Below are 16656 nucleotides of genomic sequence, written 5' to 3' on the forward strand. Positions count from 1 at the left end.
ATCAAGTAAATAACACCTCAAGTCTGTACTATTCTGAAGTTGCCCCCTGGGTTACAATAACGTAATGTGACTAGAATATGGCAGCCCTTGAGAGTGTGCCACATGCTGAGCCTTTGTTAAAAGGGAGCTGTCACAATCGGCTGTTACTAGGAAACATTCTGCTCCTAGAGGGGTGCCTTTTTCAGAGAGGTGAACGAGGATTTGACTACAAATGAGTACCAAGAACCAGGAGGGCTCTGGAATCTAGTATTGCCCACAGTGTGTAACTTGGCTCTAGTTAACTCTGCCGTCCTAAATCCCCCATAACCTTCCCTTAAGTGATACACTTCATTTTCTAACCTAAACTGTTTTGTATATGAAGTTATGAACTTTAAAAAAAAAAAAAAGAGTGAAAGGAGAGTAATCCTGCTCTACGGAAGAGTGCTGCATTCTGATACTCGCTCGTACCTTCGTGTCTGCTTGTGAAGGACACTTCCAGGGTGGAGGAACTACACAGAAGTAAGAGGATGACTTTTGTTAGTTCTGCCTAACTTTTTTGCTTCCTTGTTTTTTTCCTGCAGAAATTCTGTGAAGAAAAAAGTGATTTCCCAGATCCTCTCAGACCTTCCGACTCTGGATTAGGTGGTGTGGAACTGATTGCTTCTGTCAAAAAGCGGCCCTCTTCTCTACAGAGCACACACGTGGCCAATTGCAGCGTCTAGCACCTGAGGCTATGACCATAGTATTTGGGATCTGTAGTGCCAATAATGCTGAAAAGCTATGCTTTGTTTTACTAGGGCACGGGAGAGTACTGGTACTAGACTCCTAAACCTCATTAACAGTGGGGGTGCTCTTTCAATTTAAAGCATATCTGGTCAGGTATTATTGTCGTTAGAAGGTAATACGTGATACCACGTTTACTTTTTTCCTCCTCTTCCTTCTTCACATCCCCTCTTTCGACTAGCAAAGCTTGTGAAGCAGAAACATCGAATGCCTGTGACACGAGCCATGACTCAAAGCTGTCAGTAAGTGAAGGGATCGCGTGTTTTACAGTTGAGTGGGAGAGCTAATCCTGCGATTTGTTAATTGCAGTAGCTGGCAGTGAGGAAATACCATTGATAGCTGTAATAAACAAGGAGGGAATTGCTTGCTACTGTAGATAGCCAAAGGTGGGTGCTTTCCATCTGAGAATGTGATTAATGGTTTTCCATGTCTCTTACATGTAACTGTACGTAGAGCAAGGGTTTGGTGGCTCTAACAAAATGAAGACATGAAGGGAGCTTTCAATTAAGTTCTGCTCTTAAAATCTTATCCTCTTAAAATACCTTCAGCTTGAAAGGAACATTCTGCCTGGCTGAGGAAAGAACTCCTCGTTTCCCACTCTGATTGTATGGGTTAGAACCCGGTAAAGCTGTGCTATCCAGCCTCAAACCAGCCTTCTCCCTTTTGTTCTTGTGATTTTCCTTCTCTCCCCCTCAGTTTCATATTGTGTTTTTAAAAAAGACATAAAAGTGCTACTGGCTTTAAAGATCAGAAGCAGCTTTTAGAAATCCATGGCATTAAATCGCTTAGTCAGGTGTATCTTTGACAAATAATCAAGGATTAAGGAAAGAGGAGGCAGTTTCTCCACCACCTTCTCAATGCAGGAATCCCCCTTAACCAGTCATTTTCCAGCTGTTAGTGATGTAAATCCTCAGCTTGACTTAACTCCCAAGTATGGGACAAATCATGTCATTTTTAAGCATTCTTGAAAATTTCACTTCATCCTGAGCTGTTGCATCTTTGTGGCATATTGAGCTCATTGAAGTTTTGAAGTGATTTTTTTTTAAATACCAACAGTCCCCAAGCCTTGTTTCTAGATTGTCATGTCTCCATTTAAAAAAAAAAAAAAAATAAAAAAATTGACTGATGTTACAGAATGTAAAAACAACCCACTCCAGACCATGCAGTTGTATTGTGAGGCATGTGAATTTTTTGGGTGCTCCAACTATCTGGACAGTTTTGTGATATCTCACTACAGCCTCATTCAGATACTTGTTTCTTCTCCTCCTGCACGTAGGAAGCTGTTGCCGCAGTTAGAGCCGAACAGCTGTCATGTATGGCTATTATGCCTTGGTAGAGTGTAGTTGGTATCACGTCATTTTTCATTTTTGTTATTTTAAATAACAAAGAATAGTCTGTAAATGGTTTTTAAGTTTCTCTAGTCTGTTTACTGTGTGTTTTCCCCTTAACTCGTGTGCTTAGTTGAGCCGTGTAGAGTTTTTGTTTGTTGTTTTAATGGTTTTTCCTGTTTGTCAAGTCTGTCATAACGTTCACTTTCTCTTTCTGTCTCTCTCTTTCTCTCTCTCATTGAGAGGCATTGAATTACGTTTTCAGTAGTAAGGCTTCTTGCCGATATGAAGGGAACTTTTCAGAAAGAGACCTGCTCTGGGTCATTTAATTTTGAATACAGTTTTCAATCGTTCAAGTTTTGGATGGTTTATATCTAATGTGTGTTTCATTTTTTTGGAAAGCTATATTTTGTATTTAGGAAATGGTATACTATTTTGCTATTTGTACTGAGTGAGTACATTGGCATAAATATAAAAATTTATATATATACATATATATATAATATTCTTTTTGCCACACATTTTTGTGGTAAATTTGTGAGTTTGTCTGATGTTCTACCACAACGTGGCGTCTGATAACAGTGGGGTGGGGTGGGGTTTGTTATGTCTTTATTGAGTATTTAAGTACTTTTTGCAACATAAATAACTTGTTCATCTCTCGCCATTCCATCAGGCAATTTATTGTTCCAGCTGGCTATGAGGAGCTTCACTGTGTGTTTTGATGTGTCTGTCACTCAGCAATACGATCTAGTCAGGAAACCCGTAGGCATTTAGGCGTATATAAACCAATGGGGTTTCATTCAGAATGAGCCATTCAGCTTCTATCCACTATCATTGTCTATTTAATATTTTATTATTAGCGCCTCTGTGTTTTAACTCTTAATTTATAATTATGCGAAAACGTTTAAAAATTTAATCATGGTAAAAGAGAATTCCCTGCTTCATAATGTCCAGAGCTGCTTTATAACCCTGAACCATACCTTTTCTTTCTGTGATCCCTCCCCCCCCTCCCAGGACAAATTATTAACAAAATCCTGTTATGGTTCATGACATGAAAACAGCAATCTTGCAGCATTGACTAAATGCGGCATGAGGCTTTGTAGAAGACTGAGAATTATGGACTGAAACAACTTCCAGGTGGCCGTGGAAGTTGGTAGCCAGTTATTCGGAAACGAACTGGTGGCTTTTGCAGGATCGCAGTCCCAGGACAAGCTGTCGGGTGTCACGTGGGGCCTTCATACACAGAAGTGATAGGAATGATAAATTCACCTGTGTGCTGCTTCGGTCTGTTCCCTTGTTCCGAAGGGGTGTGTCCGTACGCTGGTCAGTGCCGAGTCACCAGGGACCAATTCTCCGTTTAACAAGACGGGTGTCCAAAAGAGAACTTCATACCAAGACTGCTACAGCTCCAGGGGAAGGGTATGTTTGAATTGTGTGCGTGTTTTAGGTCGCTTATGAAGAGAAGAGGAAAAAAAAAAGTAAAAATAATAATTTAAAAATAAAAAAGGGCTGTGCTATCACATTTTCACTTCTGGATAACACCTCTTCTTGTGTTAAATTTATCCTGTTCATTTTAGGTCAATGTTTAAATGTACAACACTGAACATGTGATTTGGTTACAAAAAGTATTTGTCTTATGAATGAAGAGATTGCTCAGCGGTTGATTAGTGCTGGAGCTGCTGCTTGCACACAGCTGTTACAGGGGATAAAGAGAGGTTTGATAAGCCCGTGAAGAGCTTAAAGACAGGCGGCAGGATTTCATGGCAGAAAGGCCCAAGACCAGCGTGAGCCGCATCTGTATTTTATCAGAGTCCTGAACATTTACTTTTGTGATTTAAGCAGTTGATATTGATAATTGGAGCTTACTCTGCCTTGTTTTTTAATCCCCGTGTTGACTCCTCCGCATGCTCACGCGGGCCGGCCTGTTAGCAGTGGGCTGACGGAGCGCCGGCCTGCGGAGGTGAGGGGAGGTGGCGGTATCGGGTCTGGTCCAGTTTGGTTAAGGAAGTTAGAAGATACTGAGACATTAGTCTCTATTAATTTAAAGTTCCTGACCTTATTATAAAGGGAAAGTTACTATCGTATCCACAAAGCAGCAATTAAATACAGAAGATACTACTAGGTGAAAGATGAAAAACTGCAGAGCTGCATCGCTGGGGTGGGTTTTCTGTATCTTGTTTTTTCTGCTGCTTGAGCTCGCTCTTAAGAGAATCGTTAAATCCGATCCTCCGTATTAAATGTGGGCCGCGCTCTCCTGTACGTGCCCCTGCAGCACCCATGGCCCGCTCTCTGCGCGGCGTCCGTGGCTCGTGGTGCTTTACGGAACGGCGATTTCTCGGCACAGCTTAAAATCTAGGGAGACGTACCTGCTGCCCACCAGTCGCGACCTCGGCATACCTTCTCTTGTCCGCTTATACGCGCTCTCTGTGTGTATATACGTATTAAAAAAAATCATATGAATAACACAATGCACAGTATTAGCTAAACATCTCCTCTGGTAGGAAGTTAATGGTGCTTTGTGCTTAATTAGCAAGTCCACGTTTTGTTATTAATTGCCTCTTCGCTGTCTGATCTTTCAGCAGTTATTCAAGCCAAATGCTTTGCTATTATTTTCATGTCAAAATACTTCAAGAAATAATTTCAGCCTTGCTGTTTTAAAGGGGATGTTTAATCACCAACCGTTTTATTATAATTACTTTTAATTACCGACGGGGTGGTTACTTCCTATTTAGTTTTAAGGCAGAATAAAGCATGAACAGTTAAGCGTTTGTTACTTTTGGCAGGTTTTTTTACTGGAAATACCGAGTCTGGCAGCTTTATCAGTGGACATTCCCCTAATTTAGATAAGTCGAACTTTTTTTTTTTAAAAGCTTTTGTTGTGATTTTGATTTAGGATATAGTTTCTAAAAAGAAAACTTGTCTGAATAGCTTTTGTACTCTCTTATTATCTTTCCAGAGTCCTCAGAACACCAAACGAGCTAAGCTTGCATTTGTCTTAAGACATAGTTTAAATCACTACTTGAGTAGCAGGAAAGGCGACTTATTAAAAAGCAAAATCAAAACAGTTGTTACTGGACTGAAAAAGCTACACGTAGTTTCCCCGAGAGTGTGTGTGTGTGTGTGTGCAGGTGTGCACGCTCGTCAAGAGTTAGAATTTCCAGGTTTGGAATCTCACGCCTCCGTGGCGAGCCGTCGCGTTCCCGTTGCGGGGTACTTACAGGAGAGGGAGTACGAGGGATTGGTGGGTATTCATCTGAGTGACAGAGCAGGCACAAGGAGGATGAATTGCTTTGCATGCTCCGAGCTACGAGTGGTAGGTGGAGGGTGAGAAGGAGGAAAATACTCATCACTGGTGGCTTCTCATTAGTGTAAAGTGTATTTTCAAGGACTAGGTGGTGCTTGTGTTCCCGCGGGCCTGGTGGCAGCTCTGTCATTTTAGACACTAAAAGGAAGCTGGTAATGAGTTGCTTTGTTTGTCTGTTCAGGGTTTTTGTCTTAATTTGGAGTAGTCTTTTGGGATGGGATGTGAGCACTTCCAGTTGATTCAGACCAATCATGCCAGGTCACGACAGCAGTCACCCGAGCCTGCAAACAGGCGCCCGTCTGTGCCACCGCGGGCTGAGAACCGCGCGCCGAGGATCTCTGTTGGAAGTCTGATAAACGTTACTTAGGTAGGAGGGAAAAATGCAGGAGCAGGCCAACTCCTGTAAAAGTGTACTCGTGAAATTCTGTGGCTGCGTGTGGGGCTCTGAGGGGTGACACAGGAGAGGCTTTTCCTGTCTTACGATCTGTATAGGTATGTAAATATGCAATGCCTGTATATTCTAGGGTTATATATCTGTATATAGAGGAATCATATCTATTATATATATAAATAGCTAGTAGACACATGCATATAATACTGTTATATTTACATTTTTATAAACATGAAATAATATTACTTTTCCTTAGTATGAGGTTATTTACCAAGGTTTTTGTAGTAACTCATTAACAGTTGTATGAACACCTTTCAGTACTGTACACGTGGCGCTGCTGGTAATGTTGCTCCAGAATCTCGCTCTGCTTGTGAACGTCGCTAATATCCACGGATTTAAAACAGCTCTATGCTTTTTTTTAATATTTTTATATCTTTTTATTAATAATTGCAGACGTGGCGTTAGCAAAACGGTAGAACTGACAGCCTTGGCTGGGAGCCTGCCCGCAGGGCGGGCTCAGGAAGCGCCGCGGCGGCACAGGCTTTCCGCACCGGCGTGCTCCCCGCCACCTGTCCTCAGGCGGCTCCCGACCTCGGGGCCTTTTCCGCGCTCGGTCTCCCAGCAGCTCGTGCCGGTAGGGAATAGCGGTGGTCGTGGCGCTCGGGAGGAGTGGGCTGACAGCAGCAGCGCTCTCCCAGCGGGGGTTAGCTGTGCTTGCAGAGCAAGGGACCCGGCTGCTGCTCAGCTGGGTCGGTTTGGATTGGGAAGGTGACGCTCGATCTGTCGTTCCTCTTGTCTCCGGTCTGACAAAGGCAGGCACCTTTTTTTTTTTACTGGCTTTGTACTGCAACAGTCACCATCTAGAAAACTCTCTCCTTGAACGCTGGTGAAAGCTCTCCTTGGTTTCTAGCCGTGAGGAACCCTGCTCCAACTTGCCCTGATTTCTTACAGATTGTGTGAGAAATTAAACTCAAAGAAATCCAGATCGTAAAATAAGTAGCATGTGTTTTGTCCGCCACGAGTCTTCACGCCAAATCAGGTGTGTCCCACTGCAGCGCGGCCTTAGGTTGGTTGATAGACATCGTTGTCCTGGTACAGGCTTTACCAAAGCACCTCTGCCAAAGGACACGTCCTTACGTCTCCCCTTTGAGCCATCGGCTCGCAGGTCTGATCTCCGCTGCCTCCAGAGACGGAGAGCTTCTATAATTTTTGCTGTTACAGTTCATGAAATTCCCTCATAACACTGAAGTGTACTGGGACAGGGGTGAGGAATCGGAGGATTTCCCTGCTCGCTGTGGGACGCTGACGCTTGCAAGTGTTTGGCTCGGACTCAAAACCCCGACGCCCAGCAGCAGCCCACTGGGAAGCATTGCAGTTATGTGCACGGGCTCCAGGATTCAGATTAGCGAAGGGTGCTGCATTCAGATCACCTAAATGGTCCTTTTAGGCCCTCTGTGAGTCGGGGAAGGTCCTTGTGCGGGTGGGTCCCCACGCAGGCGCGCGGCTGTCCCGGAGGTCGGGATGAGGGAAGATCCCTCTTGAAAGGAGAGAGCGCGGCACCTCTGGGTGTTGCAGAACTGGGAGCGTGTTCCACTGCCCCGCTTAGTCGGCCACAGTATTCCTGAAGTTGTTTTTTTTTATTCTGGACACTATTTGAAATGAGGCAATTTTGAACTATTTAGATTTAAGCTCATTATTAACGAGTAAGCTCCAAAACCCTTCAGAGCAGAGCTTTCTACCTCTGTTACGAGCTGCATCTTTGAGTGTTTGACTCGCCTTTCTGCCATGTGTTCCTGGAGCGCACTGATCGACTGCTGAGCTGCCTCTTCCACTGTCCTGCAATGTGAAAGTAGCACCAGATATTCCTCTGTGCATTTCTGTGTATATGGCTTTCGTAGTTGGGGTTTTCAAAGCACTGATACCCGGTGTTTTCAGTTTGTTCTGAGGGGATATTTCATTTGCATCTATGTTTTTAGCTATCCTGTGATAACTTGTTGAATATTAAAAAATAAAAATATTTTGCTTCTATTGGGACATTTGTATACTCGCAACTATATTTCTGTAAACAGCTGCAGTCAAGAATAAAACAATGAAAGTTTTCATTTTGCAGTGTAAAGTCTTGTTGTGGTTTTTTCAAAGGCATTTTCTCTCTCCTGGGAGAATGTGTCCGTTCTTCAGGACGGAATAAACCCGCCTGGGAACCATATGGCGCCGGGGTCAGGAAATACCGGCAAGGCAGGAGCCCGCGATGATTTGTGCCTGCGCTGCATCTGCTGGAGTTGTTGCATAAAAGGCACCGTGTCGTGTGTGCGCTTTTAAAGAAAAAATACTGCAGTGTTTCTTTCTGATTTTATGGTGGTTAAGTCCAGAGTAACCATCTCTACTACCAGTTTTACTACCCAACCCCCAGCCTGCAAACTACAGAGCGCTCAAAGTGTTGTCATAGTCTGCCTAAAGCAGGGCTCTGCCTCTGGGGGCGGGGGATGTAGAGGGCTCCCCCGGGACGGCCTGGGGGCTATTCTGCCTGAGGGAGGCGATGGCACCAGGCCCAAGCAGAGCTGACTGTAATTAACTGCCTGCCCAGAAGAATTAGCACAGGCCCACTTTATCTGCATCGTTGCTGTATTTGTGCTAAAACTGATCTGGGGGTGGCTGAGGCTCAGGAGCCTGTTCCTGCTGAGCTCCTCCAGGGCCGTCGCCTCCGGCAGGGCCATGGCGCCAGCTGCCGGGATCAGTAAGCTTGTAATCTTGAAAAATTGCACTGGGGGCAAGAAGAAACACTGTCCTCACCCCGAGAGCTGGGCCGAGGGCTTTACTGTGAAAGGGTTAAGCAGGTTAATCCCAAAAGGCTTTCCCTGGTGCTGCCCCAGCGTCAGATGTGGCCATGCTGCAGGGGGGCAAATGCAACCCCCGGCTGCTGGCTTTTGCCGGTCCCGAGCTGCCAGCCCTGCTGCAGGCACTAATTATCGGGCTCCCTCATTAGTGCCACGGTGGGGCCATAGGGCAAAACACCCTGAGAAACCCTCCTCTTCTTCTCGAGGCTCAGAGGAAGGCACGAGCCTGCCACAAGCAGCTGCAGAGACAAGACTGAGCCACGGCACAGTGGGTTTTGGGTTTATTAGCAACACGGCCGCTTCCTGCAGGGTCCTGGGTGGGGGCTGAGCAGGGAAGCCATGACCTCGCCCAGCTCCGCCTGGTTCGGGCAGGCCAGCCCAGGTCAGAGCCGCCCCAAACCCGATGAACACGCATGGCTGCTCTTCAGGCACCAGAGAAGCGTGGCAGGAAGGGCCGGGCCCCTGCCTTCGAAGAGTGCAGGGAGAGGCCTCGCCCTCCCGGAGCCATCAGGCAGCAACATGCAAGGCGCAGGGGGCTGGTCCTTCCCTCGCGGCACCGGCTGCAGGGGGCCCAGTCCCACCCTTCACCTCCTCTTCACGAACTTCTTTGTCACGGCGTTGGGGTTCAGGCGCCTCCTGCCAGCACCCAGGGCCGCGTCCCGGATTTGCAGGTTGGCCGCACGGCTGTAGATGTCATTTTCCGCAAAGGGCGAGACCCCGGTGATGTAGTCGGGATCGAAGACGTTAGTCTTCTGCCTGGCCTTGCGGGACAGCCGCTGCTGCGGGAAGGGCTGGTCTTCCACGAGGTGAGGGTTGTTCGCGTGCTTCCCTCCTTTGGGGGCTGGCAGCGGGTACTGCCAAGAGAAAAGCAGTCGTTAAACTTGCCTCAGGGGCAGCTCTTGCTCAAAGGGACGTGAAGGTGACTGCAGGCCTCCAGAGGAGAGCTGAGCAAATGAAGCCTGAAAGCCCCAAGGTCAAGTGAAACATCTGAAGGATGATCGCAGCTTTGTTTTGGGTCCCAAAGCACTGGTTCCCTCCAGCCCACCAGCTGCAAGCCCAGCCCTCATCCCAGCAGCAGCGGCCCAGCACGTCACATACAGCTACTCACCCTGAGCCCTCGGGGGTTCAGCACCTTGGGGTTGCGGGAGAAATGCATGTGGAGGCTCCCGTCATCGCTGACGCTCACCGCGACCTTCTTCAGGGTCTTGTTACCACAGTGGGGACAGAAAACCTTGGTCATGTCCGAAGTGGTCCTGCAAGACAGGTACAGAGGGGGTTTACTGCTCCCTGGGCTGCAGAAGACAGGCTTAGCCAAGGAGCAAGATCATCCACCCAGCCCCAGCAGGCACCGCGTGCCCGTGCCAAGGGCAGCGCCGCCCTGCGCACGCACACACTCACTTGAAGCAGCCGTGGCAGCGGAGGATGTAGCTCCTGGCCTGGCGGATCAGCATGCCGTTCACCGCCAGCACGTGCAACCCCATCTGCAGCAGCACGTTCTGCAACGAGGAGGGAGAAACCGCGACACCGTGAGCTTTAACCGGGGTTTGCCAGCCCAGGCAGCGAAAGGCTGACAGAAGTGATGCCAGCGGGCTTCGCGGAGACCTCTGCGATGGAGAGAACTGGCTACTTTTAAGATAAAAGGAGCTGTCACAAAGCTGTTCTCTGGGGGACTCGGCAACGGGCTCCTCTGTCTCGGTGTGCTGGTTTAACCAGCCCGGAGGTTTGAGTAATTTGAGAACCTGCCCTCGGCCCGCCCCACCAGCCCCCCGCACTCCTGTGCGGGGCAGCAGCCAGCACCCACCTGCATGGCAAAGTCAGTGGTGACACAGCCGACCTGGACGCCGTCGGGAGCGGCATCACAGTGCCCTGTGTCCTGCTGGACCTGCTTGAGGTTGCTGGGTGTTATCCAACCCTCGTCATCACTCTCCTCCTCGTCCTCCTCTTCCTCAGCACTGGCCCCATCCTCAGAGCTCTGGTGCTCCTCGGTGGCCTCTGGGTTAACGGGGACGGCCTGAGCTTTCTGGGGTGGAGAGGAGAGTCAGCTCTGGCACGTGTCACGCTCCTGGTCGGAAAGCGGGGCAGCAGGACAGCGAGGAGGGGCGGCCCTGGGTCTCACCAGCAGCTCCTGCAGCTCCTCCTCGATGCTGGGCAGGGGCGCCCGCCAGTAGAGGAAGGAGCTGAACTCGTCGCTCTCAGATGGGACCGCGCTCCTCTCGGGGCTGGGCTGGTGCTGGCCTTTCCCTGGGCGCTTGTGCTGTGGGGGGATACGGGACTGGGGGTCCCTCGCCTGCGGCTGCCCGGGGGGGGCTGCGCCCCCGTCCCCAGCGCCTCACCTCGGGGCACCGCACCCCCATCCCTTACCTTGGCGGGCAGATGGAAGCCGGCGAGGTGCAGGGGGGCCTCGGGGTGCCGCGGGGTGGAGCTGAGCCGCACCTGGGGAGGCAGGTCGGGGGGTCGGCGGGGCGCCCCGGGGACGCGGCCCCATCCCGGGGGCGGGCCCTACCTTGTCCTGGGGCTCCCAGCGGAGGCAACCGAGGCCGTCGGTCTCGGCCTGCAGCTGGCAGGTGAGGGCGAGCACCTGCAGGTCGGCGGCCGAGAGGCTGGGGTAGTCGCCGGTCTTCTTGGAGAAGTCGGTCACTGCGGGGCGGGGAGGGAAGGGGCCGTCGGGCCGGGCCGGAGCTCCCCGGGGCTCCGGGAGCGCGCAGGGCGCCGGGGCGGGCCGCAGGGCGCCGGTACTCACCGAGGCGCAGGAGGTCGGGCCGCGGGCGGCGGAGGCGCAGCTCGCAGGGCAGCGCGGCCAGGCGGCGCCGCGTCGGCCTGTCGCGGATCTCGGCCAGCACCTCGGGCACGGTGTACAGGTTCTGCGCGATGTCCTGCGGGGCGGCGGCGCCGTCAGACCGGACCGCACCCTCTCCCTCTCCCCCCTCCCGGTCCCCGCTCCCGGTACCTGCAGCGGGGCGGCGCTGAGGAAGGCGCCGGTGTCGGCCACGACGTGCGCCACGCGCGCCATGCCCGCCCGCCCCATGGCCCTCGCCGCCACCCGTACGCGCCGCGCTGCCCGCCGGGAAATGTAGTCCGCGCGGGGCGAGCCGGGAACGGCGGCGCGACGGCTTCCGGGCGGCGCGGTCAGGTGACGGGCCGGTGTCACATGACGGTGGGTGCTGGAGCCGGAAGCGGGAGCGGAGCGGTCGCCGGTAACTCGGGTGGCGGGACGGGACGGGAGGGGAGGACACGGAGGAGGCCGGTATCCCCCGGCCCACCCCGCCCGGTCTTACAGCCGCTCCCGTCTGGCGGGCAGGGCCTGGCGGGGCGCCGGGAGCTGCTCGGCCGCGGGCTCTACCCGCCCCAGGGCGGCACCGGAGGCCGCTCCCGCGGCGGCGGGGCCCGTGGGGAGGGTTGTCCCGGTCGCCGCCTGCCCTCCGCGGTGCCCGGGGGCGGCGGGCGCGGCCCGCGGAGCCTGGCGGCGGTGGGGTCGTTCTGCCCCGCCTCGCCCCCCCACTCCCCGGCGGCCGGCCCGGTGCTGTGCGGGGCGAACCGGCTCCAGCCGCCGGGCAGAACCCGGCCCGGCGCCGGCGGGGGGGGGGTGTCCGGCTCCCGGGAAGGCTGTCCCGGCCCTGCCGCCGCCCTGCGGCCTCGCCGGTGAGCCGTGCGGTAGCGGGACGGCGGCGGGGCTGCCCCAGGAGGCGAGGCCGGGCCGTCGGCGGCGGGAGCCCCGGGGGAGGCCTCGGCTTTGGGAGGAGAGACCGCCCCAGGCCTGCGTCGGGACGAGCCGGCTCGGCCGGGGGTTTAAGCAGTAAACGGAGCGTGCGGGAGTGGGAAGAGGCCGGCCGGAGAGGAAGGCTGCGCTGGGGAACGGCGCTGAACGCGGGGTCTGAGGGCCGGGAGGCGTTTGATGTGGCCAGGGGAATCGGAGCAAGCGACAGCGAAATCCTGTAGAATTAGGAAGAGAGAAAGTGGGGAAAAGAGTCAAGATTTAAAAGGGAGAAAAGGATAAACACAGCCCAAATGCGAAGGGTCTCTGCTGTCATCTTACACAGGAGGGTGCAGTGAGGAAACTGCCAGCTGGTCTGGCCTGGGGTCCCCCTCTGCAGTGGGGCGCTCGGGCGAGTCTGTGTGCGCCGGGCAGGCACATCACGGCGGCTCCGGTCTGCGCCCCAGCACTGGGGTACAGCGGGAACAGGGGAGCGGCGAGGGGACGTGTGTGCGGAGCGAGGGCTGGGAAGTGGAAATCCCTCTGTGGTAGGTAATGCTTGGCGATTAACAAACCTCAGATAGCTTTTTCTGGCAGAGCTGGCAGAGGGAGGCAGGGCTGGTGAGGCTGGCATTGCCACGGGGGGTGGCTGGAGAGGAGCAAAAGCAGCTCCCGTGACTCCCTGACTGTGAGGGAGGACTGGGGATCCAGAGTCCCCGCTGCAGGGGAGTGAGCCTTCCGCCCACGACAGTGACGTTGAGGCATAGGTCGCTGATGTTGGTGTAAGAGGCCCTGAAGGACAGGCTGGCTGGTCGCTCTGGCCCAGGGGCTGGTCACGGGCGGGCGCAGGAGGTGCTGCTTGGGAGGCGCACGTGCGCCTGGCTCTCTCTGTGGGCCTGCTTAATGGTGCTAATGAAATAAGTGGTGATGCGGAGCCGTAGAGTCATAACAAACACGAAGATGAACAATATCCTAAGGGAAGGCTGGTGTGATCTGTAGACCAGAATAATTGGAGTAGGAGTAACTCTTAATAGCAAGTGCAGTTAGTCTTGTGAAAGACTTCCCTCCATAAGTCAGCTGTCCCCGACTCATGACTGGGAGGGCAGACAGGCACGTGTTAGCGAGCCTCCAGCCGCTGTCTGATAGAGCCAAGACAGCAGCAAGTCTGGTATCAAACAAGGTTTTCCAGGGAGAGGTGGGGATTGTACAAGGCACTGGCCAGGTCTCGGCTGAGCCCAGGGTCCCAGGAGGGTTTGCTGTGCTGGGGGGGAGATTGCACAGAGCTGGCACGGAGAACGGAGTGGAGAGCGGAGACCCTGGTTCATGAGAGGGGATTTAAAATGGAACCTGGCTTTGAGCTGGAGCTTGGTGAGGTCTAATGAGGGTGTGGGGAGAGGGCAGGAAAGAGAGGGAGAGACTCCTGCACGAGAGGGGAGGTGACAGAGGCTGGAGCTGCTGGAGATGCTGTTTTTCCCTTTCCATGTTTTCCTCATCAGGGGAGGGAGAGGCTGACAGGCACTCTGGTCCAGGGCTGAGAAGGGGGCTGCTCTTGGCTTTGGTGGCTTGGGAGCGGGATCAGGTTTGACTCTGAGCCCTTGCTGCTGCCCTGGGAGACAAGCTTGAGGCTCCTCTTTCCTCCTGCCTGAGGGTGGGCAGCAAATGGCTCCATCTGCCCCGCTGTGTCTGCAGCTTGCACAGGCAGGGGCCCTCTGGTCTTTGACCTTGACACCCACTGCAGGCACCCACATTTGTCGCATCCTCTCCAGCTCCTCCGCCTCAGACGTGCGGAAGGGAGGACTGCTCCCCGCAGGCTCAGGAGGACGGTGTGAGTCGATAGCTGACTCTCTTGTCCCAGACTGAGCACCTCGTGCTTCTGCGTGATACGTGACCTCATCCTTCTACGTCGTGGTCAGTCGTTTTGGCAGAGGCGCCCAGCCACGTGTGCTGCCAGCGCCCCTGGGTGTTACAGCTTGCATCCTTCCTTGCCTGCTCCCTGTCCCCAGTGGGTGACTCCAGGGGAAAGCTGCAGCAGAAGGGGCAGGGGGAAGCGCTGTGCCTGCGGTGACAGTGACGTGGCGCCGGAGAGCAAGGAAGTGGTGAGCGCTTTGGGAAATGGAGGTCTGGGCTTGTAGCCTGCTCTGCAGTGTGATCCTTCTCTGTGTTCAGAGCAGCTGTGGTCCCTGACCCCTCCACAGTGTGTTAGAGTAGATGGGAGTTATTTTTCTGCGGAATTTCGCTGCCAGGGAGAGACCCTTGAGGGATGTGGCTGCTTCCCCATACTGTTACCAGAGCTGCTGTTCTGCCGGTGTCACCGCCTCGTCCTTTCTGAGGGATCCCTTGCGCGGTGGCCGTGCAGGCTGCTCAGCAGCACAGCAGGGCATGAGACAGCGTGTCTGCTGAAGGCTTTGGAGCCTGCTCTGTCCTTGTGCTGGCTGTGATCAGCAGCGACCTTTGCATCAGGGTGGGGTGCAGCTGCCCAAATGGGGTGTCCAGAGGGCTGAGCGCTGCCCAGCTTGGCTCGGACCTCTTCAGGACATGGTGGCACCATTGAAAGGGAGTTTCTCTTCCTAGGGCGCAGCGTTGCCGTGCCTGTGGTGCAGGGCTGGTTTATCAGGAGTGAGGGGGAACCTGTGTGTACCAGGCACGTGCCTGTCCGTTGCCAAGTGTCTCTGCTATGGGGGGTCACCTGCAGTAATGGCCGGGCTGCGCTCGGGCCCAGAGGGGCTGACCTGGGACCCCAGTGCATCCCCAGCTTCCTCTGCACGCTGGGTGCGGTGCTGAGGTGTCTCCTCTCTCTCTGCTTCCAGCCAGGGGTAATGCCATGGCCGCTGCGAGCTCCAGCAGGGCTAGGGCTGGGCCGCCCTGCGAGAAGTCCCAGCTCTCTGTGAAAGGTGGGTCCCGCTGCCTTGCCAGAGGTGGGGCTGGGAGTCCCACAGCGGGGAATGTGGATTTCGGGTGCGTGCTCTGCCTGCACCGTGGCCTGGGAGACCCTCTGGGGAGGAGCAGGGGCTGGGGAAGGCTAGCAGTGCCCTGTGTGCCTGGGAAGCAGAGCTGCCGTTGGCTGGGCTCTGCCACCTCCTGTCCCCGGCTGCAGTCGGGACGTGGCTCCGTGGCCCTGCCGGGGCTGCGTTGGTGCTCCCGTGGCCGCGAGATGGCTCCCGACGCCTGGAGCTGCGTCCCCCGGAGCTGTGTCCCCGGCTCTGCCCCTGCCAGGGCACCGAGCCTCGCCTGGTGGGTGCCTCTACCCAGCAGCTCTAGCAGAGCCCCCTTGCCCACAAGCCCTGGGGTGTCTGTGGGGACTGTGACACTTCTGCAGCCTTCAGGTGTGGGGTCAAGGCGTGGGTGAAGCTGGGGACAGGCAGTGACCAGGGGCTGGTGACGGGAGCACCTGGGTATGGCATTGCTGCCGTCAGGAGAATTGCTTCTTGCTCCCCCTCTCCCAAAAGCAGTTTGACTCTGTGGTGAGTCGTGGCACCCCGTGCTGGCAGGGATGGGGCCTGTGTGTGTGGGGCAGGGGACAGGGTCTCCCCTGCAGCTGCCTCACCCTCTGCCTCTCCCCCCTGCCCAGTCGTGTCCATGAAGCCCAAGGTGCACAGCCGCCCATCACGGATGAACTGCTACGTGGAGGTGGCGGGTGACGGGCTGCCCAGCGAGACCAAGAAGACGGGGAAGCAGAATGGGAGCTTTGAGCTGCTGTGGAACGAGATTCTCATCCTGTAAGTCTCCACGACACTGGTGTGGGGTTGGACCCGTGTTCCCCGGTGTACCCCACTGTGCCATCGCCTGGGGCCACTCAGACATCAGAGATATTTCCCCCCACACCAGATGAGGACACTGCCAGGGACAGCCAGGCTGGGAGGGTGGTGGGAAGGGGGGTTTCCCATTGCCCCATGGCTTTGCCCACCTCCCTCTGCTCCCTGGCACTGCCCGCTCCCACGCCTGGAGCAAGGGCAAGGCCATGGTGATGACCCCCTTCTCTGGTCTCTGCAGGAATGTCACAGCTCAGAGCCACTTGGACCTGAAGGTTTGGAGCTGCCATACCCTGAGGAACGAGCTGCTGGGCACCGCCTCCGTCAGCCTCGGCAACCTGCTGAAGAGTGGTGGGAAACGTACGTACAAGCTGGACCCCGCCGGGGTCCCTCGGCCTCCGCCCGGGCTGGGGGCCCCCGCGCTCTGCAGGGTCCTGCCACCCCGCCTGCCCCGTAGGTGCGCAGTGGGGAGGAGAGGCAGTGGCTGCAGCGGCTGCCGTGCAGTCCCCTACCCCGGGAGGGAACAAGGAGCCATTGTGCGCCCTGGGCTGCCTGTCAGGGCCGGGGGGCTGGGGTGTGACGGAAGCCATACCTCCG

The 16656-nt window shown here is 54.6% G+C and overlaps 3 protein-coding genes across 12 annotated transcripts in view; 2 read left to right on the top strand and 1 right to left on the bottom strand.

Annotated features, from left to right (window-relative positions):
- The window catches only part of NFAT5 (nuclear factor of activated T cells 5), a 72646-nt gene extending 64752 nt beyond the window's left edge, over positions 1 to 7894 (top strand). For all 7 annotated transcript variants that reach the window (XM_064459848.1, XM_064459850.1, XM_064459851.1 and 4 more), the window contains one exon: positions 561 to 7894. The gene's annotated coding sequence lies outside the window, so the exon portion shown is untranslated. The remainder of the gene's footprint in view (positions 1 to 560) is intronic.
- A 993-nt stretch (positions 7895 to 8887) lies between these two features.
- On the bottom strand, positions 8888 to 11715 carry NOB1 (NIN1 (RPN12) binding protein 1 homolog). The gene is made up of 9 exons (XM_064459860.1): positions 11567 to 11715; positions 11360 to 11492; positions 11123 to 11256; positions 10981 to 11052; positions 10736 to 10873; positions 10421 to 10639; positions 10018 to 10115; positions 9728 to 9872; positions 8888 to 9473 (listed from the first exon to the last, which is right to left on the bottom strand). Exons 1-9 carry the CDS (start codon positions 11642 to 11644, stop codon positions 9204 to 9206), a joined length of 1287 nt encoding a protein of 428 aa, XP_064315930.1. The 5' UTR covers positions 11645 to 11715; the 3' UTR covers positions 8888 to 9203.
- Positions 11716 to 11722: 7 nt separating this feature from the next.
- The window catches only part of WWP2 (WW domain containing E3 ubiquitin protein ligase 2), a 43503-nt gene continuing 38569 nt past the window's right edge, over positions 11723 to 16656 (top strand). The window contains exons 1-4 of one of the 4 annotated variants that reach the window (XM_064459856.1): positions 11723 to 11813; positions 15118 to 15201; positions 15879 to 16026; positions 16301 to 16419. In XM_064459856.1, coding sequence (XP_064315926.1) covers positions 11768 to 11813; positions 15118 to 15201; positions 15879 to 16026; positions 16301 to 16419 — 397 coding nt within the window. In that variant the 5' untranslated portion in view covers positions 11723 to 11767. Of the gene's footprint in view, positions 11814 to 13740; positions 14407 to 15117; positions 15202 to 15878; positions 16027 to 16300; positions 16420 to 16656 lie in introns of those variants that run through there. The other 3 variants (XM_064459857.1, XM_064459858.1, XM_064459859.1) reach the window with 3 other exon arrangements.

The sequence above is a fragment of the Phalacrocorax carbo genome, chromosome 8 (genome assembly GCF_963921805.1).
Source record: "Phalacrocorax carbo chromosome 8, bPhaCar2.1, whole genome shotgun sequence".
NCBI classification, from domain to species: Eukaryota; Metazoa; Chordata; class Aves; order Suliformes; family Phalacrocoracidae; genus Phalacrocorax; species Phalacrocorax carbo.